General features: G+C 40.3%; 1 protein-coding gene across 1 annotated transcript; it reads right to left on the reverse strand.

Moving 5' to 3' along the window:
* Positions 1-911: 911 nt before the first annotated feature.
* npas2 (neuronal PAS domain protein 2) lies at positions 912-19904 on the reverse strand. Its single transcript, XM_026371674.1, has 22 exons — positions 19496-19904; positions 12635-12833; positions 11209-11265; positions 10567-10721; positions 10298-10389; positions 10019-10108; positions 9517-9637; positions 8240-8353; positions 7956-8074; positions 7110-7192; positions 6904-7010; positions 6571-6718; positions 6327-6411; positions 6095-6221; positions 4963-5060; positions 4784-4870; positions 4118-4303; positions 3391-3648; positions 2911-3101; positions 2575-2667; positions 2237-2447; positions 912-1630 (listed from the first exon to the last, which is right to left on the reverse strand). Exons 2-22 carry the CDS (start codon positions 12688-12690, stop codon positions 1385-1387), a joined length of 2724 nt encoding a protein of 907 aa, XP_026227459.1. The 5' UTR covers positions 12691-12833; positions 19496-19904; the 3' UTR covers positions 912-1384.
* Between the last annotated feature and the right edge of the window lie 4468 nt (positions 19905-24372).

The raw sequence follows: 24372 nt of genomic DNA on the forward strand, positions 1-24372 counted from the left end.
TGACCTATTCAAATCACCAAGCTTACATTTCTGCAGCAGTTTGTTTTATTGTGGTATGGTAAACAGATCAGTGTTGACCTTTTAATGTCTAAATGAACATAAAATTAGACTTTCCTTTTGAGAGTATAAAACTAATTATCTTGATCACACACACACATATATATGTTTTTTATTTTCAAATATATACTGTCTGTAATAAATAAATATGAAATGATTTCACTGGGGTTTCAAATTCTCTTTTCAGATACTATGAGCACATATGTTTGGACTTAACTCCTGTAAAGGCTGCAAAAAGCATCCAACATATATTTGTAATCCAATACAAATCTAGATCTCTGTTGTTTACATCTGATGTGGAAAATAATAAATTATGACCTATGAAAATAGAACTTTGTATTTCAAATGGACCTGAGCTGGATTTTTAAAGCCGTAATCAGACAAAACCATCGAACTGCACCATGGACGTACCACGGTTAAAGGCACATTTTATTTCCCCTCTGGTAGCTTGTTGTTGTTGTTTTTTTTTTTTTAAATCACCTAAAGACTTCGGAGCTTTGCTGTCACTCTTGAACGAGAAGTGGAGTGATAGTTGTAGCACCCCCTCCCAGATTGAGGCTTTAAAAATCTAGATAGACCTTTTTATTAATTGGTGAATATTCCCCTGGTTAAGAATATTAAATCTGAATCGAGCCTGATTTTCGATATGATGGTTATCTCACCACAATAGTAAAGCCCCTCTCAAGTCACTTGCCACAAACATACCTGCAAGTAAATTATTGTTTCCGGGGCGATGTCTGCCAACTGAACTACACACGGATACTGTAGAGTTTCCTATACACGCACATCCCTTTATGAGATCAACCATTTTCTGCACAGGTACAAACAAACAAAAAAAAAACAAAACATCTGACTGGTTGATAGTGTTACGTCACTTCAGAAAGGTGTCGAGCCGTAGCTTGCAAAAATAAGCTTTCTGTTAAATCATAATTACTGAGATAAAACTGAATATTAATTTGTGGGCTACAATAAATATTCTACTTTTGGGTGGGGAGCAGTACCAAAGTGCAGACACTTAGAGGAGAGTATCTGAAGGTGGCGTCTTCTTGAGAGCTTTGATAATCCACTCCTTCCAGCTGTTTTCGCTGACTCCCTGTGGGCCGGCGATGCAGGCTCTCACGCTCCCTTCAGATCCCGCAGGTGACGTCAGGTAAGTGCAGCTTCTTCCGCTCCTCTGACGAGCGGCTTCAAAACTACAAGTGATTTTTCACTTTCAAGCATTTCCGCTGTAGAACTTCAAAACAACTCCCAAATGCCACGGCGTGCTGCCACCTACACAGCGCCATCACGCACAGAGGTCTCAGTGCTCTAACAGAAGTCCACAGCACTACCGAGTCAGCATATTTCGGAAGTCTGAAACACTGGCGGTCTGGTTTTGGGAATGATGGTATTGCCTTTGTTGCTGTTGTTGCTGTTGTTGCTGTTGTGACTGTTGTGGCTGTTGCTGCTGTGCCTGCGGCAGTTGCTGTGTTTGCGGCTGCTGCTGGATGTATCCCACGGTGCTCTGCTGTGGGACGTTAGTGGTGTGTAAGAATGTTGGAGCAGATCCACTGTGTACAAGCCCGTGAGCCATCTGAAAGAGAGAGAGAGAAAATCAAACACAGTGTAAAACCTACTTCACCGCTCAGACAGGTAATGCACATGAACCATATTTCTACTGGCAGCAACTTTCTTTAAAAGTAATAATTATTTCTCTGCATGTATTGATATTCTTGGTATTACTTATTGTTCTATATGTTCAGATGATGCTCAACCACACTAAGCCAAAACATTCACATTTCCTGTTTGCCAAACTTGACGGACTGGAAAATAAAGTCCTTACACAGATGTTATTGTCTGTATAGAATTCAGTTTAACATGATTTAACATCTGAACTGATTCATTTTGAATCACATAGCAGCTTTGGCAGAAGTCTGAGGCTTTTGAATGATTGAAAATAAAACAGATCACTTGGTGAACAGTCTGCAAGAATGGCTCAGCTGCTTGTTGCTGTGGTAACTACGAATAGAGATCCAGCGTAATGCATAAAATGATTGTAAGTCAGCAAATATAGACAGAGCTGTGGGTAATTACAACAATCCATCACATGACACTCAAGTTAAAGCCTAACACATAACTCTACAAACTATTTACACACACTCATACTGCTGCTGGACTGCAAAGCAGATGGGCGCTGTACCTGAAAGAACTGTTGGGGCTGCTGTATCTGCAGGGAGTGCTGGGATGCCTGAGGGTGAGTGTGGTAGGTCGACTGGGACTGGGGTGTGATGAAACTGTTATGGGGGATCATTATGGGGGACGTGAAGACCGGGGAGGGTACGAGGACGGCGTTGCAGTTGACCTGTTGCATGGACAACGAAGGAGCCATGATCTGCTGTTCCAAGGTGTATCTGTAGAGAGGGCACAGTTAAAAGCTCAGGCACAATGTGACATAGCACTACGCAAACAGACCAATGTGTGTGTGTGTGTGTGTGTGTGTGTGTGTGTGTGTGTTCAGCCTAATTAAACAGTTCTCACATGGTTTGGGAGATGCCCATGTTGCACTGGGAAGGCTGTGAGGTGACACTGCTAGTGGGAACCAGCGTCTGCATTGGCTGGTTGAGGAGCATGCTGCGGGAAATAAAATCTGTTACTGGAAGAACTAAGTCTGTGCAATGAAAAACAGCCCTCGCTTCAAACCAGCGAGAAAGGAAAGAATGAAATACACAAACTGAAATCTTCCATGTAAAAGATGTATAACTGGAGGAAGATGTTTGTTCTGTCTAGAATAGGAGAAAACTGCGTATGCTAATCTTTAAACTAACTACATTTCAGTAGTGTCTGCAAAACTGCAATTCTACACAGGCTGCTCACCGTAGTTGTCCATCTTGAGCAAACTCGTTGTCCGTGTGTCTTTGGTTTGCATCCTGCAGAGGCCTCGTGTTGGTCTGAGAGAACATCATGGGGTTGCTGTAAAAGGGCATCGTCAGACTCGTGTTCGTCTGCACGGGCATACTGACTGACTGAACCTGCCCGCTCCGTGCAATCCTGTGCTGAACCTGAACCTGTGATGAAACGGAGAAAATCAGATATACTGTGCACATCTTTAACAAAATACCCTGGCAAGAAAAAGTAGGAGAACCTTTAGGGGTTTTCTGCATTCATTTGTGATTCATTTGTAACTGTAGACTGTTGAATTTCTAGTCTTTGACATCACCTTGTAACCATTTCCAGCTTTATGTATGAATCCACAACCTGCTTCCTGTTATGTTGTAATGACTCACTACTAAAGGTCAATTTTTAATTTGCCAACTGTTTTTTTTTGTACAGATTTTGTCTCGGACTGCTCTGTACCTGTGTTGAAGGTGAGCTGTTCTCTCTCAGGAGTGAGTGAGGGGACGAACTGTGGGTCCTGCAGCCTGGTGGTTTCATGTGGCCCGAGAGCTGCCTGATCACTCCTGACTGGCTCTGCTGGGCCGGCCTGCCCGGGCCCTGCTGCTGCTGCTGCTGCTGCTGCTGCTGCTGCTGCTGCTGCTGCTGTTGCTGCTGCTGCTGCTGCTGCTGCTGCTGGGCCTGGCTAAACTCATTGTGGATCGGCTGCTGTAGCAACATCTAACACACACACACACACACACACACAAAAGGTATTATATGCTCTGTCCAAAACAAACTGCAGCCAAAAATACAGACCAAATGTTTTGAGTTCTTTCTGTCTTACAGCGGTGTGGTTGTAGTTTCTCAGGTTCCTTTATATTTAAGATGAAGTAACACTGCCAAACTAATTAGTAAGGCCCATCAGTTCAGGCTTAATTCTCATTAGCTAACTGTTAATGTGTGTCCCAAATCACAGCCCTTCCCTTCACACACAGGAAGCAATAACATTAAACAAGCATTGCAACCCTCCTGGAGTATGTGAGTCATACAGTGGTTAGAATATGTGCAGCTGAACCGGTTCGTACTGGCCTCTGGGTGGGGCCATTTCACCATTCCTGTGAGGGGATGGGTAATGCAAACTCAAAGATCATGCATTTACCTTCCACAGCTGATATTTACACTGTACATTGTCTGTCTTTATTGATACCTGGAGATTAGCCAGGTGAAGCTTCTCCTTAATGTCGTGCAGCTCCTGCTGCTGCGTCTTAATGTCCGCCTGCAGAATGCGCGTCCTCTCCTCCAGCTGCTCCTTCAGCTGGTTCATAACACCGAGCTGAGGCTGCTGCAGCTGATACATTGATGACTGCTGCTGCTGCTGCTGCTGCTGCTGCTGCTGCTGTTGCTGCTGCTGCTGCTGCTGTTGTTGCTGTTGATGGGGTTGTTGTTGCTGGAAACACATGAAATCAGAAAAAGAAATCACTTGGGAGCGTACATTAGTGAAAGCCTCGCAGTTTCCTTTTGTAGTACTGTTATGTTGTTGTTTTTTTTACACATAGATACTCTAAATGTAGAAAACTCCAATCAGATAATTGATGGCATGAGTCATATAATAGTTTATTGCGATGGTGAAAGCTTCCCACTTTTCCTGAAGGTCTTAAAATGACGAGTTATTTCGTTGAGAAACAAACTACTACAAGAAACCCATTTCAGATATAATCGTGATAATATTTTTTTTAACAAGCCCTTTTCCACTTCACTATGACACAGAGACACACAAGCAACACGTAGAGCAGAGGCAGTCATAACAGCAAGATGTCGCACACAAACAGACGAGAGGAAGGCAACGGGCAGGAGAGAAAGCCTAAACACTAACCATTGCGGAGTGCTTGCTGCAGGTAGGAGAAAGGGGGAGGCTCATTTGGGGAACGAGGTCAAAGGAATTTTGTCTTTGTGGCAAATTCTACGGGGAAAATGACACAGTTTGAACAATTTAGCACAACATGGGACATGATCGCATGACAACTGTGCAGTGGAAATGTTGAGTAAACTGACCTTTGAACTACTAGGCTGGAGTCTAGCAGATGTCTTCTCTGTCCCAATGGAAGCTGATTGCCATGATGGTGTGCAGGCCTCTGTGTAGGAGTTAGCTGCTGCAGAAGAGACAGGTTACCTCTTAGCACACGTGAACAGCTAGATTGAGGATATATGTTCAACAATAATACTGCATACTTCAAGTTTCTTATACTGTGGGTTGCTCACTATTAGCTTTTTATTAATTACTATCTATTTTTGTTTGTTTGAGTTTGTATGCACTGTCAATACAACACAATACAGTTATTATGGAACTTCAACTAGTTGATTAATAGCTACAGTGATATGAATATAAAAGCATGAAATAGCATAAAATAAATCAATAAAACAAATGTTTTTACTGTGTAATTCATATTCAGTATTGTAATATTAATATTATTATAATGTTATTTCTTATTAAATATAGTAAACACAGACTTGAGAAAAAGTCAGATCAACTTATGCAACGTATTTCTTTTCTCGTTGTGTAACAATACTGCTGATTCATCAGCCCTTGAACGCCGCATCATTCTGCCTCTGACCTAAACCCACAAACTGTGATTCCCTGGACACTTTTTCATCGTTCCTACCACGAAACGAAGGACAAAAAAGCCTCCAACTATTTTATGGTTTCATGAATAAGTGTGAAAATAATGAAAGTGTATGTTTGTATGGGGGTAAGGGACGACAGCAGCAGCTACTATATTTACTTTTTATAAACAGCAAGTGTAGTGAATCTGCCGCTGTGTTTTGTTCATAAATATGTAAATGGGAGTGTGTTTTAATATACGAGATGGTGGGTGGAAGAGCAGCCTAAGTCATAGAGACTGGAGGCTCAAAAAAACAGGAAAAGCTAAAGTGAGCCTTGGAAACATTTGATCATGAATTCATCGTCACCCACATACATCAAGGGGGTGTTTTATTGACTTCTGGCTTAGTTAGTTCTACCTCTAACCACAAAAGAACAAAACAAAGGCCCATCTGTATGATCTTATCATTTTCTCCCATTTTCTGCTAAATTTAAATAGCACAACCGTTCCAGGAGCAGTTTTTTTTGTACATATTGACCTGCTGTTGAGTGAGTTAGCACTTTAGGGAGCAGAGGATGACTCACATGCAGAGTCTGACAGCGCTGTGTGGGAGGACTTCCGGGAGCTGTGGGAGGATACCGAACGTGCACCAGTGTTTCTGTCCCGTGTAGGGTCCAGCGTGGAACAGATGTCCAAATACAGCTCCTGAGCCTGAAAGATTCAGTAACGTTTAACAGAGAAGGTCAGATCTGAATCCGACACAAAGACTGACCTTGCATATGTCACATATTGTACGTAAAGCAGGCGGGCTCTTGCCTTTACAGAGGAAGGAGCTATCTCAGGTGGGGACAGTTCTTCAAGGCCAAACGCTCTCCTCCTTTCAGCTCGCACTTCTGCATAACTGAATAACAGCAAACACAGTAGGTCTAACATAATCTTAAACCACAACCATTGTTATATTTGACCAAATAATCTATGTACTATAAACATCACTAATCGCAGGCAGACATGAACAAAGTGTAGACGTTTTAGTACCCCAATGCACAACTGTCACGCTTACCTCACAACAGTGTGAGTACAGACAATGAATTCAGGTTTGGAGTTCCACTGGTGGTATGTGATGTAGTAGTGAGTCTGCAACCAAATCCACTGCTGACCTTTGGTCAGGAAGCGATAATAACAGGATTTACCCTTTCCGAACTGCATTACTGAGAAAAGAAAAAAGGAACGGACACATCAGTGCACTGTTTACATGTCACAGGTCAAGTGTTTTTTTCTGTGCACTAGCACAGTGGATAAAACCAGGTAACTTCTGTATTACCTCTTTGTCAGAGGCACATGAATGTATCTGGTGGTGATTAAGGTTGGTGAGGAAACTGACAGGGCTACTTACACTGCTTATGACACTGAGCTATAAGATCCAAGTCATCCACATGATAGTAATCATAGCCTGAAGTTCCAAGAACCTCAAAGGGTAAGTAGCCTATGATTGGTGAAGCTCTGGAAAAAAAAAATGCAATAAACAAAATTAAAAATAAATAGCTTTGCTAAAAATCAATATGGGCGATTGACAGGGTCATCAATATTCAGCAGTTTTACCTGTGATCTAAAAACAGGAACTTCCATTCAAGGCTGTGTCTGGATGTGAATTCATCACATGGATCTTCCACGTTACACAAATCCTAAAAAAAAACCAAACAAAAAAAAAAAACGATTTGTTCATAACAGCTGACAATTTTGTTTACACGTAATCATCTTGTGATCATATTTGTGTGTCACAGCCAAACAGTTCATATGCTCTGAATACTGAAAGAGCTGTAACCTTCAACACTCAAATATGCAGTGAACAAAAAACCTATGACAACTCAAACGATTCTCCACTAAATACAGTTTGCTTGGTTGTTAAAAAGACTTACATTGAGAATGTGAGTTAAAAATATTCCCTGTCATATTGGCCAGAAGTCATTGTTATAGTCGTTCCATCTGGTAAATCGGTGTAATCAGTGTCTTTTACATTTTGGAATATGTAGTGGGGGAGGGCTGAAACCTGTCCAACAGATCTGGTTCTTCTGGCTCTTTTGCTCTCTGAGCTCCAGTATATTTTTTTTGCAGGAAAACTAAACTGAAAAGGTTAAATATGTTCCCTCTGCAAAAGCTTTTCTTAATTTCCCTGCAGAAGGTCACATCTATATCCTGACATGACTGTCCTGAGAGCTATTAAAAGCAGGAGTAGTGGCACTAATCCAAGCTAAACATAAGATGCTGTTTGCCTTCTTGAAAATATTAACATACAACAGAAGGTAATCTCTCCTGGTCATCGCTAAAGACGTGTGCCACTGTATAACTGCCCTTTAATGTTTGGAAATTATTTCTCGTTTTGAGTTGATCTCAGAAAGGTTACAAGCACGTGACCGTGACATTAACTGGCGTCCTAGCTGGTCTTACCTTGAGAAACTGTGGAGTGACTAATCTTACAGTAGCGATGAGGCAGACCTGCTCCTCCAGCGTCGACTGCAAGCTTCTTGGTAATGTTAATTCATGCCCATTACAAGACGATGTAGGCACTGTGGGACGAGACAAAGTACAAAGGGCAATTTTTATTTTTATACTGAAAGTATTCTTTCAGCTGGTGAAATTACAGATGAGATGGACCATACTATGAACTTAATTCAGGAAAGTTAGACATGGAATTACACAGGAATTTCAAAGAGAAAACAGAACATGCTTACCATTGTTGTGAAACTTGAAATCTCCAACAAACCTGACGTACTCATACACAGGCTGCTCTTTCGGGTTGATGTTACCTCTGGCTAGATGACAGCAAAATTCTATATGTGCCTCACCTGAAGAACGTGAGATTTGATTTTAGTTGTTAAAAATGTATTTATTATACAATAGAATATCTATACATCTTCACAGTCCAACTTATATACTATAGAAAATACCATAGTACCATTCATATGAAACCTTACACACATCACACTCCCAAAATCGTAAAATAAATGGTGTTTGAGTATTAAAATAAATTGGGCCTGATGCTTTAATGCAGTCATTAATACATTATCACATTTATCAAGAGACTAAAAGGGGCTGATATATGGTTTGACAGCATAACAAGTGCACTTTAAGCTTCAGTTGTGCTCAGATGTGAGCTCTGAAAGAGAAATTTACTAATGGAGCACTCTAACCTCGACAAGACTTTTGAGGGTCCTGTAAATTTAATACTCAAGTGTGCGTAATTTGCCAGCAATTTTAGAAAAGTAATTGTTCCACAGAAGCTCAAAAATTAAAATGTTTTCGGTGGACGGGCCAAAGAAATTTGGGCATCACCACTTAAAGTTGTTTGTTTATGTGAATTCAGTCAATGGAAAAAAAAAAAACTTGAAAATCTACATTTTATGTAACGGGTTTCTGTATAATTTGCACAGTGAGTCAGTAATTTCACTTAAAAGTCACACATTAAATTGATTGATGTCTGTTTTGAAGTGTGCCCAAGTGATAATGATCACTCCTCTGCGACAGTTTGCTACTCGCCATCTCGCTCCCTCCGAAAAGCCCAATAGTAAGACAGGATTAAGGTCAGTGTCTTGAGCCCCAGATACTACATGGATTTGGTTTGGATTACTGTGTTAACATAACAGTGATTTACAGTCTTAACTATGATACTAAGATAGCTCTTATTATTAGCTAAAAGGCTAATGATAGACGCACACTAATCAGCAATCCAATAAAGTACAGACCCTAATTCAGCAACTTGCTCTCTACATTATGAGCATCAGAACAATCGTTACATATGTTTGGAAAAACAAAAAGAACCAAGCACGACTGACATAAGTCAAGATGATTGGGTATATCACACAAATTATTACACAGAACCTTGAGCCAAAAGTGAAACTTGACGAGACAAGAACGACTCTCTCTCTGAACATTTGACCTCCTGAAAAACTCTTCCACACGATGACCCAGACACAGTGCGGTGTGAGACAGGCTGCCCAGTAACACTCACTGTCAAGGAAGTCAGCAGCAATGGGGTCAGTCATCAGCATGTGGGATGATAGCAGCTTATACACCTCCCCGTGTTCCCGCTCCGGGAGGAAATTCAAGATATTTTGGTCCACCATATCTGACTGGTGCAAAAGGATGGATGATGGTCAGTCTTTGGCATGGCCGGTGACATAACAATTACTCAATGGTAGGTCATTTGTTTCAGTACTTAAACTATCTCTCATTATTGGGTTTTAGGGAACAAAAATGAAATTGACATCAAGGCAGGAAATCAATTTCCAGTGTGTTCTCGGTAAGATCAGCTAGAATGTGCCATTTATCACCGCATTGTTAAACATAAAACATGTCTGTTTCTAACCAAGAGGTAATTATGCTCAGGTGGAAACATGATTTAGAGTGACAATAAGAGTGAGCTATGAGTTGAACACTGCAAATAATAAACAGGGGGTAATAAGAAAGCTATGCACTGTTGGCAGGAGGGTAAAAATAACTTTCTCACTTACCGGTAAATGGCCAATAAGCGAAGACACACTGTCAGATACATATATGATATTTCCATCTGTAGTTAATGCTACCAAGAAACCATCTAGGGCCTGTAACAAGAGAGAGAAAACAGCCACGTTTCCAACAATGTTATTGGGTAAACAATATATATAAACTTGAACAACAGTGAAAATAACTGAGCTGATATCTCTGTAGTCACTTAAGGAAACAAGTGTCGATGGCAGAACTTCACCTACAAACCCAAACACCCTCTACTAACACGTCCTCCTGAGCTTTACCTCCAGCATTAGTTGAGTGAATTCCTCATTACTGAGGAACGAAGGCTTCCAGTCCTGTCTCACATCACACGTCTCGTTCTGTGCAGTGATGTCTGGAAACATGGAAGCGACACATTTAGTCCACTTAATGACAGAAACCTAAAACTCTTGCTTAGGAAGAAGTGTTTAAGTTAACAACTGAAATGAATAACAAGATGTATAATGGTGAGTCTAAAAGTAGAAACATATAAGAATACATGCTGTATACAGACTTCAGTACATTTTCTTACCCTTTTGTTTCTGCAGGAAGTCAATAGTTCTCTGCAGTATCGTGGACTTGTCCATCTTGCGTGGATGGCCTTGGCCTTGCAGCATGGTGCATAGCTCCTTGATGAGCACATTGAATTGGTCTCTTCTTTTCTTTTCCGATTTGTTACGGGATGCCCTTAAGATGGAAACACATTTATTAACAACTGGTACACAGCATTATAACGTATAAGTTAACACAAGTTGAATCTTCAAGTAGACAATTACAGATTAGATGATTAACTCAAATATATAATACAAAGTCAGGTTTAAACACAGAAGTAACTTTTCTACAAACTGAATGAACTAAGTGATTAAACAGAAAACAGCAGCCTCATTTAGTCCAGTTCACACATAGTTTTTTTTTCTTAACATAGTTTCCTTATTACTGCTCTACAATTCAACAGAACTCTAAGTTTGTCATTTCAGATTTAGTATCTTTAAGAAGCTAAAGAAGATTTTCAAGCTGTCAAACTAAAGGCTAACAATATTACTCCCAGGAGGTGTACACATAATATTTATGCCATATATATACAGTAGTTATATGCAAATTGTAAATATATAAAATTGATATGACTGAAATTATATGACATAAATTGACAGACAAACAAACAAAGAATGAGCACCTTTTTGCCCTGTCTTTTTCATCTTCATCCATTAAATCCTCCACACAGCTGTTGGTGCTAGAGACAGAGTGATACAAGTTAAAATACTATTTCCTTCATAATGTGACAGTTTCGTCAGACATGGCAAAAAACAGATAACGGCACATGATATGCTTAATGGCTTTCTCCCATCTTTAACAGTTCACTGTAGCAAATGTAAGTCCCTTTCTGTATATTTGGTTCATGCTGTCTGCATCCAGGCTCACACGGTTTTATAATAACAAAACAATACAAAAGCAAGTTTTACAGGTGGAATTACATGTAACAGAGCTTAGCTGAGAGGTAAAGATATCTTTTAACAAATTATATGTAGACTTCTTCTTCTAGGGTTTGGAATTCATTATTTCATTATAAGTTCAATTTATTAAAACACTTGCCACCAAATTGAGATATGATGAGACACAGGGTCCTCTACTGTACAGAACCCTTCAAGGTAAATTTATAGGTTTCTGTATATAAATAAAACAGGACAGCATAATATAATTTTTAAGATCATTTTACAATATGGTTAACAATGTGTCTACATCGATGTTGACTACCATGCAGTCAGAACATAAAGCATGCAGCCAATGCAATGGTCATACATAAACTACGTTAGCCTACATAAATATGAGTCACTTTCACACAGAAAAATGTTTCCTATTAACTTTTTCCTTAATCAACAGTCAAACCACATTTCACATCCGTTTCTCTTTAGCAGTAACTTTGCTATAGTTTGACTGAAAAACATACTTTCAAGCTTTGGAAATATAACAACTCAACTCCATTTATTTCACAGAAACAATATATTAGATCTGTCTGTGATCTGTTGTTCTGCAGATGTGAGAACAGCACACGTGAATGTTTTGTAGGTAAGAGTTCTGCGCTCAACTAAAGAACAAAAAGTAAAGATGCAATCCACTGGATAAATAAATAACGATGGAGGAAACTGTACATTTTTAACATCTTGTCGGCATTTTCAGTGGCACTATTGCAGCATTTGTCTTTAAAAGAAGAAGCCTTGTTTAATCTGCTATTTTTTCAGGATTTTAATAACTAACCAGTTATTAACCATTTACCCATTAACGGGTTGACAATACGCACATAAAGAACAGTATTTGTATCAAGGGCAAACTACTTAACCAGCCGTGTCATGTCACAATGTAACTAGAGTCAACCAGGATATGGGAGCAAAGAAAAGGGGGCCTCCTTGACATGCTCACACAACACATGGCAGCTCAGGTTTCTTTCACCTTTTAAATGTACTAGTGCAACATCTTTCCTATAAATAATGCAAACTTGACAGAACTATTAGCAAAATTTAGATTATGAAAATGTGAAGTCATGAATATGGAGCAGAAAATACAATCAAGATCACAAACAGACATTAAGTTGATTTGATACTCACTCCCATTCCCTGCGGGTTGATGGACAGGGGCCACTAAAGTCAGAAAGATTGTCCATTCTCACTCCCTTTCCCAACCAGGTCCTTTCTGAATTCTTATAAGTCCCATCCGTGCTGACCTCCTCAAAACAGTCTTGTGGAAAAACCTACCGTGGACCAGCAGCCCACCACCTCCTCCAGCCCACAAACAAGAAGCCAAATCCTGTGAAAACAGACAAAACCGATTACAGCACTCTAAAAGGTAAACTTAGTGTTGAGGATTAAAACTGCATAACAGGAACTCATGTTAACATAAGGGAAAATGTTTTCTTTAGGAAAATGTCTTTTTTGACTAAGGAGTTGTGAACTGCAGTATTAATATAAGATGGTTATTATTCAGTGCATTAACCTTCAGCTTGTACCATGGTGCAGTAATTCATCACTAAATATTTTCACAAGAACTCCCCTGACCTAGAAATATGTCTAAAGCAGACACCGAACATAACAGCACACACATCCTCTTAGTCACCCCAAACTGAAAAACTCACAATAACAAAGAGCAATTATTTTATTCCAAGTCATCATAACTTTCCAGTAGGAAAACAACACACACAGTTTCCCTTAGCCCTGATTAAAATAGCTCATGGTTATGCGGTTTGGAAATATTTGACATTACATGTCAATTATATCCCGAGTTATAATGACAGCTGGTTGGTAATGACAACTGCTTTTTTTCTTGCACACGTTCAGTGAGCAATGCGTACAAGAACAAACCTACCAGCATTGCAGTTTCCATTATTTTAAATTCAAATAACACTCAAGAAGAAAATTATAATTGCAAAAAGAAGTAATGGCACTTCGATCTTCTATCACATTCTTCTAACACAATATTTTTAAGCTGATAAAAAACAGTCATGAACTTTCATGTCTTTATTAAACACCCATTAAACATACAGAGCTATACCAGAAAAAGTAATGGCAGCAGTTCTTTAATAACTTGGCTGAACCACATTTAGCAGCAACAGCCTCAAGCAAGCTCTTCCTGTAGCTGTGGATTAGACCTGCATAACGTCCAGGAGGAATTTTGGACCATTCTTTCATACTTTCAGACTTTCAGACTTTCATATTCAGGTCCACAACACCTCTACTGGGTTGAGGTCTGGGCTCTGACTGGACCACTACAAAAAGGCTGAGTTTGTTCCACTGAAGCCATTCTGTGTCTTTCATGTTCAGGATCATTGTACTGCTGCCTCACCCAGCTTCTTCTGAGCTTCAGCTTGCCGACAGCCACGCTGACATTATCCTGTGGGATACTTTGATTAGCTTGTGAATTCATTTTTCCCCTCCACAACAGCAAGCAGTCCAGGTCCAGAGGCAGTAAAGCAGCACCAAAGGATGATGCTCCCTCCACTTTACAATATGTCTAACTGTGGGCTGATTAATATCTAAACTCTTTGAGATTACTCTGTAACGTTTTTCTAGCTACATGCAAATGAACAACTCTTGATCGGAGGTCTTCTGAGGCATGTTTTTTGGGGCATGGCCCATATCAGCTGCGGCTTGTGAACAGCACACTGACACCTGCGTCCAGGTAGCTCTAAACCACACCACCTTTTCCTTCACCTTCTCGTTTTCAGTGACTGGACTCCAGGCTTGCTAACACCTGACTCCAGTTGATATTTAGTCTATTGTTCAATGAGTAAAGATCCCAACTGTTTGTTTTTTAGCAGCTTAAAAATATTGTGTTTGTTGATATTTGTGACTTGGGGTTGAAGATCAGATCACACTATATTTCATAACCAATTTATGCAGAAAACACTTTTTCTTGTGGCTTCATATGGAAATTATGGAAATATAATAATGATTCAGCTTAATCTTAAATAATTAACTATTGATTTTTTTTCTTGATTCAACAAATACTTGTAAGTCTGCCACCTGTATTTGTCTTCAGACAAGTTTGAGTTGAGTGAAAGTCTTCTGCCTTATTGTGATAGAAAGGTGTCTATATTTATAACGTATAGAGGTATTTTATAGCAGGACTACACATATAATCATGCATTTTATTACTTCCTCTTAGCTCCCCTCCCTTTAATCCCACAGTATGAACATGTATGTTTCTGCCCTATAAACACCGCATCAGTCAGTATTCACTGGCTACTAGAAGGTACACACCACTTGCTCACTGTGACTTATCACAATGTAAATATGTGCAGGTGTATTTTGGAACAGGACACATTTCAAGTTTCAAAGCAGGGCATCCAAGTGCAAGGTGGTTGACCTCTATCCGTACTGGGCACATAGGATTTCTTTTAATCTTATGAAACATATGTGAAATTCTCACTCTCAGATCAGGTGATGATGTAAATATCTTTTGTGTAGGAACATGTGACAGATGCCTCTGATAAATTATACACTCTACATCAACAATCTCCAACTGTTAAACTGTCACTTCTGCTCTGATCTCAGGTTAATTCATGTAAAAACTAAATGCAGCTTTTTTTCCTTTAAAACCAAGCACTATTGCCCCCAGCTGTTCATCTCATATGTCTCTGGTTGTACTATTCATCCAGCAGATGCCCCACTTTTCCATGTTTCATCTCCAACTCTTTACTCTGTACTGTATTTACTGTTTGAGTAAATTCCCTCTTGTCCAAGGAGCACAATCAATCATTTCTCTGTTACACACCAGAATCAAATGGGTCAGAGACAGCTAAGAATCTAAAGAGGTCAAGCAGAAGGCATGAAGCAACAAAACATTCCTCATACGCTTTCACTGTGAAGCAGAGTGCATCTGTAAAGAGTTATTTGCCAGTGACATGAACCACTAGGTAATAAAGTACTGCTCAACCTTCAATGTATTCCTACAACTGCTTTGCAAAAGTGATTAACTTTTGACTGACAGCTTTTAGTTTCAAAGCAGGAAGTACTGTGGACATACATTAAATGTGTAGACTTGTGTAGTGTAAACACGAGAGGCCCAGTTTCACATCCCCTACTTCAAGCCAGTTAATCTAAAGCATGAGCACAGTCTTAAAAAAGTGTTTTATACTGACCAACCTGAACATAGTTATTCTGTAGGTGCCATGTCACCAAAATTCCCCTAATCTTTAGTTTATCTGCCTAAAACATATATACAAGACATACATAAGATATTTAGACGTAAATGCATAAAATCTTTCATTTCAAATTGTCCTCTAAAACCCCATACAGGGCACATGCTGTCACATGAGCCGCAGACCACAGAGCCCTGACTAGCTCCTGACGTTCAAAACAAGCAAATGCTGAGGCACATATAGTTAATTAGAACCACAACTTCTGCATTTACACCAATTGTGTCATCAAACACATCCAAACTACTACTTGCACACAAAAATAAGTTCCTGCAACATTAATATAGTAGCTACACTTTCTATTAGAGGTGCGAAACACATTTTAGGAACAACATCGAAACAAATTTATTAACACTGGAAGTTTGTTTTAACCTACTTTTTATTTGGATATTAGCTATAAAAATTGAAGTTATGGCTGGATCAGGAATAACCTTGTGCAGCTTTCAAAGAGGAAGCATGATAAAAGCATTGAAAGAGTATAGGTTTCATTTTAAAGTTTAATGGAGGAAAAACACCTGCTGCCACAAGAGAAGCCCACACCCTCGCCTATAGCTTGTTTCTAGTATATATATTGTGCATTTGAATATTTGATTTAAAGCTCAATCCTAGCTTACCTGAAGCAAATACCTATTGTTTATTTAAAGTTTGCATTCACTGTTGCAGTCCAAAACAGCCAACAAATTTGTGTGTCGCGATACAAAACCACTGTCAGTTCCAGACAACAGACAGTTTCCTCGCTGCTGAAGAAATAATCCTCCAATGCTAATGCAGGGACACCTGCAAGGCCCTCGCTCCCTGCTGACTTTCACTTGTTTCCCTTTTCAAACACACTGCTTTCTGGTGTTTGAACATTAAGAGTTTCTGTACATAAGTGCTGCAGTCACATTATGCTGTAAATTAAAATGTAAACATTTGAAGATACTACAATGCTGCGCGGTTGGAGAACCCCAGCAGCCAGCGGTAACAGCACACTCTGTATCATAACAACGTCCCTGGTTTGGTTCTGACTGGGGAGCTTTGTTACACGCCATACCCTTTCTCTATTTTTCCAGGTTTCCCGTGTCTGCCACTCCACAACTCACTGCTACCAAGGGTTAAGTGTCAAAGAAAGAACTCTTATCTGACAGATCCTTTATGGCTTATTAGCCAGTGTGTGGCTCTCAGTTGATGATGAATTATGCTGAGCCATTAGTAATTTCATATTAACAATGGCTGTAGAGGGCATGGGAAAAGATTATAGCAGACAAAATACCTGTTTGACATCAGTGACTGGGGTGGGGCTGACATGCGTGTCAACCTCAATGCAAAATGACGGAAGCTGCAACAGTGATCCGTCAAATGATTTGGAACAGACACTATTTGCCTTGTACTGGTGACATGAACAAATTTTTTTAGACATGCATTTCATTTAATGTTCATACTGAATACTACACTGCCCATCCAAAAAAAAGTCACACATTAATATTTCGTTGGACTGCCTTTAGTTTTGATTACTACAAGCATTCACGGCTGCATAATTTCAATACGCTTCTGCAATGTCTCAACATTTATTCTCGTCCAGAGTTGCATTTATTTTTCTCCAAGATCTTGTGTTGATGATGGGAGAGTCGGACCGCTGCACAAAGTCTTCTCCAGCAGGGGTTAAGGTCAGCTGACCTCATTCTTTAGACACATAACTTTGCTGAACCTAGACCTGACCAACTGCAGCAACCCCAGATCATAGCACTGCCCCCACAGGACTGTACAGTAGGCACTAGGCATGATGGGTGCATCACTTCCTCCACCTCTCTTCTCACCCTGATGCTCCCACCACTCTGGAACAGGGTAAATCTGATTCATGACAATAATTTGATCCTTCTGAAACAGATTAATATATTTTTAATGACCACAGAATGTGTCTTAAGAAATGAGAAGCTACTCACTGCATCAGTTACGGTTAAATAACGTGTCACCAGCTGAAACATAATCATCCATGCAGTCATTTTCCAATGGGAGGCTCTCACCTATTTGCTTAGTTAAATCCACGTGGTAAGGTTCTTTTTGGACGGGCAGTGTATATTGAGATATGACATACATCTTAAGAGATGATTTTCCTCTGTGCAACAGTAAAGCAAAGACATGACTGACATGACAAACTTCACAGAGTGTAAGCAAGACTTTATCAATTGCTAATGAATGATCGAACAACGCAACACTGAGCACCAATGATACAGCCTCTAAGTACACAACATATATTGTAAAAACAAATCAAGTGCTGAGAAAACTATAAAATATATAAAGAACAATAAAGTAAAGGACAATAAAGTTCCTGAACTGAAAACAATCCATTAAATGTTTATTGCCACCATAACTCTTTGTTGTTGACTATATTTTTGCCATGTCTGCACATGACCGATATAAGAGCAACAATTCATAAAGCCATTAGACTCTATGGCTTGTAAACATTTCAAAGTGCCGCCTAAAATATCTTCCCAGCAATACCACAATAAATCTGCCAATTAAATGTTGTTTACCATTAATGTTATCGACTGGTTATGGACCCTTTTCACAGGGTTTATGATAATGTGATAATGTTTCACCCGCTCTCACACGCGAGAAAATAAATGAGATAGTAGACTGCTAATGACAGAAAGCTACCTCTCAAAAACTAACAACACTGAGAGAGAGATTTAGGCTGCTTGCGTATACATATACATGCTTAAACTCTGGGGTACGAGCGTCTGCTTATCTCAAGGTTTACACTGCCTGACCACCTCCACCTGCATCGGCTCAAGCTGTCAGGTAAACACAAGCTGGGCCTGGACAAGCTTAGCTTCGGCAAATCTGGAAATGTTTGTTTTAACGTGTATGTAGGTCTGGCTGCTTTAGCTCGGACTGTCCAGAGTCTGAAATCATATGGACATAGTACATCATGTGGTATTATACATATGTGCATACACAGAGTAGATTTGGGAACTTTCTTTTCCAGCATGTTTTATTCTAATAACACGTAAGGACGTGTTTGTAAATGTGAAAAAGTCTCAGCTTTCTATTGTGACTTCTAGTGTAGGTACAGCTCCTCTTTAATGATAAGGAAACAGGAAGAGCTCCTGGTGGTTAAACACCTACAAATAAAGAAAACAGTGTGGAGATTAATAAGAGTGCCCTCGATGACCCTTTAACTTCCCATTGACATAGTTTCAATTTTAACAGACCTGTGTCCACTGCAAATGAGAAGAACAAGAAAACAGTGATTAAGTCAGAGAAAGGTGAACTCCTGTAGACTTTAAGCTGCCAGGTTGGGTAACATCACCCTGACCTAAGCCCGCTGAGAAATTATTTAATCATTTGTTTTCCTGTGGCATTTAACAGTTTCGTGTCGTGCGTCTTTGAGGAGCCTGTGACGAAAATCCTTTCAATGTTTTGCCACGAATGTCATCAGCAGCGGTACAACGAGGGGGGAAAATAGGTTATTTCAACCTTGTAACCAGGGCACTTGATGACAGTCAGCTGAAAACATGTAAGCAGCATTCAAGAGCGCACGGTGCGTGTGGCGCTGCTGACTGGCTGGCTGGCACTCCTGCATTAGACTAAATACATCTTCTGGGTCTCGTAGAAAATGATTAACCAGCTCTTGGCTGGGGCTAATCACTGGATCCACCACCCCCACTTCCATTTGCAAAGAGGCCACTCGTGAACTTTGATGTTAAACGCAGCGGCGGCAATGTGACAACACATTTGCGCTCGTCCGTCAGGCTGACGCGAAACTGAAAGCTTAAATAGAAATCTCACCTACCTTTAAACAAAATAATAAAAAAATAAAAAAAAACAGGTCTCCGGCGCGAAGAAAGATCCACACTTTGCTCTCATCAACGTGGGCAGCAAAATAAGAAATAAAATAATAACAAGTCCAGCTACAGCGCAGCAGCTGAGCGCAACCAGCAGCGCCCGACTGACCAGGCGAGAGCGCCGAACGCGTCCAATTGCATAACAACGCCTAAGTTAATAATGTGCTGTTATTAATCGCAGGTGAGCTGTCTGCGGCTTTGCCAGTCCTAATTTATCTACCACACACGGGTAAAATTCCCATTCGCAGTCTTTGCTGGTCGCGGTCTATTTTCCAGGCACTGTACTCCACATCCTCCGCTGGCAGCGGCTTGTAAACAGGAGCGAGTGGCTGAGAACAGAGAAAGTAGGTCAGCTGGTAGCTCAATACTCTGCTAACGCATAAGCAGCCGGCTGTGCAACACAACCGAAAGAAACCTGTAGTGACCGGGCGGAGGGAGCAGATTGTAATCTTTAACCCGTGATTAACGCATACTAACGCGGCACAGAGTGTCATGTAGGATCCTGTGAGGGACAGGGTGTCTCCATGTGTCATGTAGTTCACTGACAGTCTGCACATTGTCAGTGGTACAGTCTGAAGAGAAGCCTAATACCACTCAGGCATGGAAGCATGACAAGAAGCCCTTAATCTTTTAGGTCACATTTATTTAGGAAGCCCAAAGGTAGAGGGACCCACACACTGTGAAATATTCAATGATCAGACTACATGAAGGCAAATCGCACACAGAGGAGATGTCTGCCAGCGAGACGGAGCAGATTAGCCTGTCTGACCCTGTTTAGAAGTTTGTCAACCAGTTGTTTAAATCTCAGTAGGAACAAGAAGGAGTACATAAAAACATGACACTCCAACAAACAAGACGCTGAAGCTGAAGACTTGTGTTGTGTTTCGCCCCCCTCGAGTACTTCCCAATGCACTTCCTCTGTTGTTTTGTTTTTTTTAACAACTTCCTGGTTGCCTTTTCCTTCTGCCAAAATCCCAAATGTGGGTCAGCAGTCTGCATGACTAATTTCAAGGGCTCATAGTGGCCCAGCGCCAAAGATTTCGCTCCTGTCAAATGATCACACAAATGGCCACAGACACAGGTCTGTATCCGCGAGCCGAGAACTTTAAATGCATATAAAACTACTGGAGGTGAGCTTTTAGAGCCATCTGTTTACTTTAAGGCACTATTTTCAGCCCATAGGAAGGCGGTGACCCTTCAGACTCTAACACACTCCATATCAGTGTTGATTGTAACACTTATCAGTCCTTTTACAGTTCTGCAGTATCCACAGAATCTGTGCAGTAGGTCAGCATCTGTAAACAAGTCTTCAATTACTCCAGTTTTATTTAGTGATAAAAAAAAAAACAGGAACCCTTTCCCTTCTCATCACAGAACAGGTATTTAATAAGTATTGCAGATGGTCAATGCTAATTATTATTTTTGTGACGAACCCGAACGTGATGCTGTGATCTGCTGACTACAACAAATAAATAAAAAAATATCTGACTTCACACTTGCTGACACTAGTAGGCATTTGAAATCTGTGTAATGTCTGTTTATTGTTCACAAGCAATTGGACGAACATTTTGGATTAAATTCCTTTTTTTTATATTAAGTAACACAATGGGAACAATTTTTATAGCATTTCTTAGTAGAAAGCAACCAAAGTTATTTCATATGTTTCTGTTTTTAATTATGTTTCTCATTTTTGTTGCTCATGTTCATGGGAAACATGAACATGAGCACGGCAGCGCTTTAAACCAAACGCTAACGGATGGTGATGAAAAGCTCCGACAATTTATTCTGAGGCGGGAGTGAATGTCTGCAGACAAACCATTCATCCCGGAGGTGTTGAGAAATCAGTCTGGGCCTAAGTGGTGAACCGACCGACGCGCTGACAGTGGCGTCCACAGAGCTGCGCAGCTAACATGGCTAAAATGCCTGTGAGGAGAGTGACGTTTGCCCCTAACCTTAACATTTAACTGGGACAAACTATAGGATGCAGATCCATCAGGACACCAGCTCAGCTGTTTGTAAATCATTCTAACCACCAAAGCTTTTTTCCCTCCAGCCTGTGTTTCCTTAATTCTATGCAAGAGACGTCTTTTGTTGTCAGTCATTGACATGTAGACAAAGCCTTGATGAGTTTTATAAGCTGCCACTGCTATTTTTTATACCGTCTCACAAGTCCACTTGTCAGGAGAAGAGTACAGACAACGGGGCACATCAAGTGCTTTGACAGGTCAGACTATGCCGTCAGAAAACCTTAAGTGCATGTTACCAATTAGACAAATGGAGCAGCGCATAATGGAAATGGAGAGCAATGGCCTGCGAGTGCCACCTGACTCTTTGAACATTTTTAGCAAATCGTTTTTAAAGACTGAAGCAAACCGCCCCCGTTAAGCTGATGCAATAACATGTCAATAAGTTGTATGATACGTTGTAAGAAATTATTAAATAAGATGTGATTTTTCCAACACTATTTAAAAAAACCACCCAGACACACAGTGAGCCAGGCTGTCTCTGCCTCTTCGCTGTTCAACATTTTATATCCAGATGTCCACAAGGTTGAGACACACAGTTGCAGCACTGTTAGACTTCAGCTTATGTTTCAGCGACTGTCTTCATCCAATGAGTCACACTTTCCCACAGCTGATTCATACTGCAGCTGTGATAGTAGTCGAGTTTGTGATGGCTGATGATGGCAGGTTATGATTTGGTGCCAGTGTGGTGCAACTCTAACCAACTCGAGAGACATGGAGACACAGAAGCACAGCCGACCTCTCTGGTAACTAAATGAGCATGTCTTTGTGCTGAATGGACCCCTAACTCTTTGTCATCACATATTTTATTAAGTGTATTAAGATTTACAGTTTGTTATGTGCCGTCTATAACACCAACTACAATCACGTTGGTTAACTGAGCAATCGGTTGTGCTGAACTTCTCACCAAGCAGCTGAAATATTCTCCTTGCATCAACATTTAGTTTATGAACAAAATAACAGTAAATCACATGGAGGAGAATATCTTTGTTCAGCTGCTGCGTATTGGTTGAACCTTTCAGCCAGAACAAACACAGCGAGGCCACCAGACACCACTGAGACCCCCCACTACATTAACCAAATTCAATTCCCAACGCTGGCCCTTTCATGTGCGGAGTTCCCACTGTGTGTTCACACTGGTTGTTCCAGTTTCTCTTATGTCCAAAATATATGAAAGTCTGGTGGTGGGCAAAGCTGGACAAAGCCAAACTGCAATAATTTATTTTTTCAGCAACTCTGGCAACTTCTGAAAACATCAGCGGTATGGTTATTGTGACTCTCCTCCGACAAAGACACTGAAAATCTGCGTTCAGTCTGGGTAAACACCGGAAACAAATTCACTCCACTGAATGACTCAGTATGGTGTTGCTGTCCGAGTGAATATACGGGAGTATGAAATTACTGCCCATGCATGTGTCAGTAAGTCTGCAGCCAGTGTCAAACGTGTCACTATCAGCACTCATTCTGCCGCCAGCTACAGCTCTGGGGCAACAACAATCATTTTCGTCCTTATTTGTGGCCTCATTTGAGTTCAAATAACTAGATTGCAGTCACGTGTGATTACTTACCAGGGGTGTAGCGGACATCCCATTAACACTAACACAAGTAAATTTGTTTTCTAGTTTTCTCTCGCAGTCCAAAGACATGCAGGTTAGGCTAATTGGTGACTCTGAATGGCCTGTAGGTATGAACGCGAGCTCAAATGGTTCTCTGTCTATGTGTCAGTCTTGTGACTGGCAACCTGTCAAGGATGTAGCCGGCCTCTCGCCCAAAGTCAGCTGGGATTGGCTCCCTCTCCCACAACCCTCAAGGCTAAGCGGGTATAACCAACTGATGCATGGATACTATGTTGGAACTATAATGGTCCCTAAAATTTCTTGAGGCTTCACTTTTCATAAAATCTCTGAAAACACTGTCCACGCTACAGCACATACCCTTGTGATCTGAAAATCATAAACCCACCGTAGAAACACAGCAATAACAAAAACAACCCATAAGTCACGGTAAAATTCATTTATCTGTGAAATAAGTCAAGGAAGAACAAAAACAGCAAGACATTTGGTTTTCAAATTTGCCTCATCTGACTCCATCCTGACACAAAATGTGGATTCTTACGTGTCTCTAATTCAAATCATCTAAATGAAAATCAGCTGGAGTAAAATACCCCCAGTGTCTAGAAGCAGGTAGTCTTGTACAAACTGTACCATCACCTCAACATAGCTTTGATCATATGAAATAAAAAGTGAGATCTGACTTGGTTTATACTGCTGCACTATCAGATCTTTGAAACCAAAAGCAGAAATGAAAGCACTGAAATTACAAGAGCGAGAAATTAAATAATAATCTATTATGTTTATATAGAACACCTGACACAGAAATCAAAAAAGATCAAAGTATGTGAATACGTGATGCATGGAATCAAACCTTCAACCAAATCACACAGACTATAATTAGACCACAGAGAGACATGTTGGTGATAAGAGGTAGCTGTCTAAAATCTCTGACCTTCAACGTAGAAATTACGCAATATGATGTCAGTACACTGCACACAAAAGTATTTACCAACCTGTCTAGTCTGAGGTGGCTTAATGCCAGATAATGCTAAACGGACAAGCTACATTTCAAGATTCAAGATTCAAAAAACGAGGGAAATTGCTTTGCCTCATTACCATTGTTATCAACACAGACAGAAAGAAAAGGAACCACAACCAGGAAATACACATAACCAATAACATCAATACAGAAAAACTCAATATATATACAGAATATGTAAAATAGACTAATGAAATTGGGTCAATATA

The sequence above is a fragment of the Anabas testudineus genome, chromosome 14 (assembly GCF_900324465.2).
Source record: "Anabas testudineus chromosome 14, fAnaTes1.2, whole genome shotgun sequence".
NCBI lineage: Eukaryota > Metazoa > Chordata > Actinopteri > Anabantiformes > Anabantidae > Anabas > Anabas testudineus.

Coding starts and splice junctions, on each gene's coding strand:
- npas2 (XM_026371674.1), bottom strand. CDS start 12,690: ATGGACAATCTTTCTGACTTTAGTGGCCCCTGTCCATCAACCCGCAGG. Junction 9,638..10,018: donor CGCTTATTGGCCATTTACCG/GTAAGTGAGAAA, acceptor CTTTTGCACCAG/TCAGATATGGTGGACCAAAA. Junction 6,719..6,903: donor AGCTCAGTGTCATAAGCAGT/GTAAGTAGCCCT, acceptor TTCTTTTCTCAG/TAATGCAGTTCGGAAAGGGT.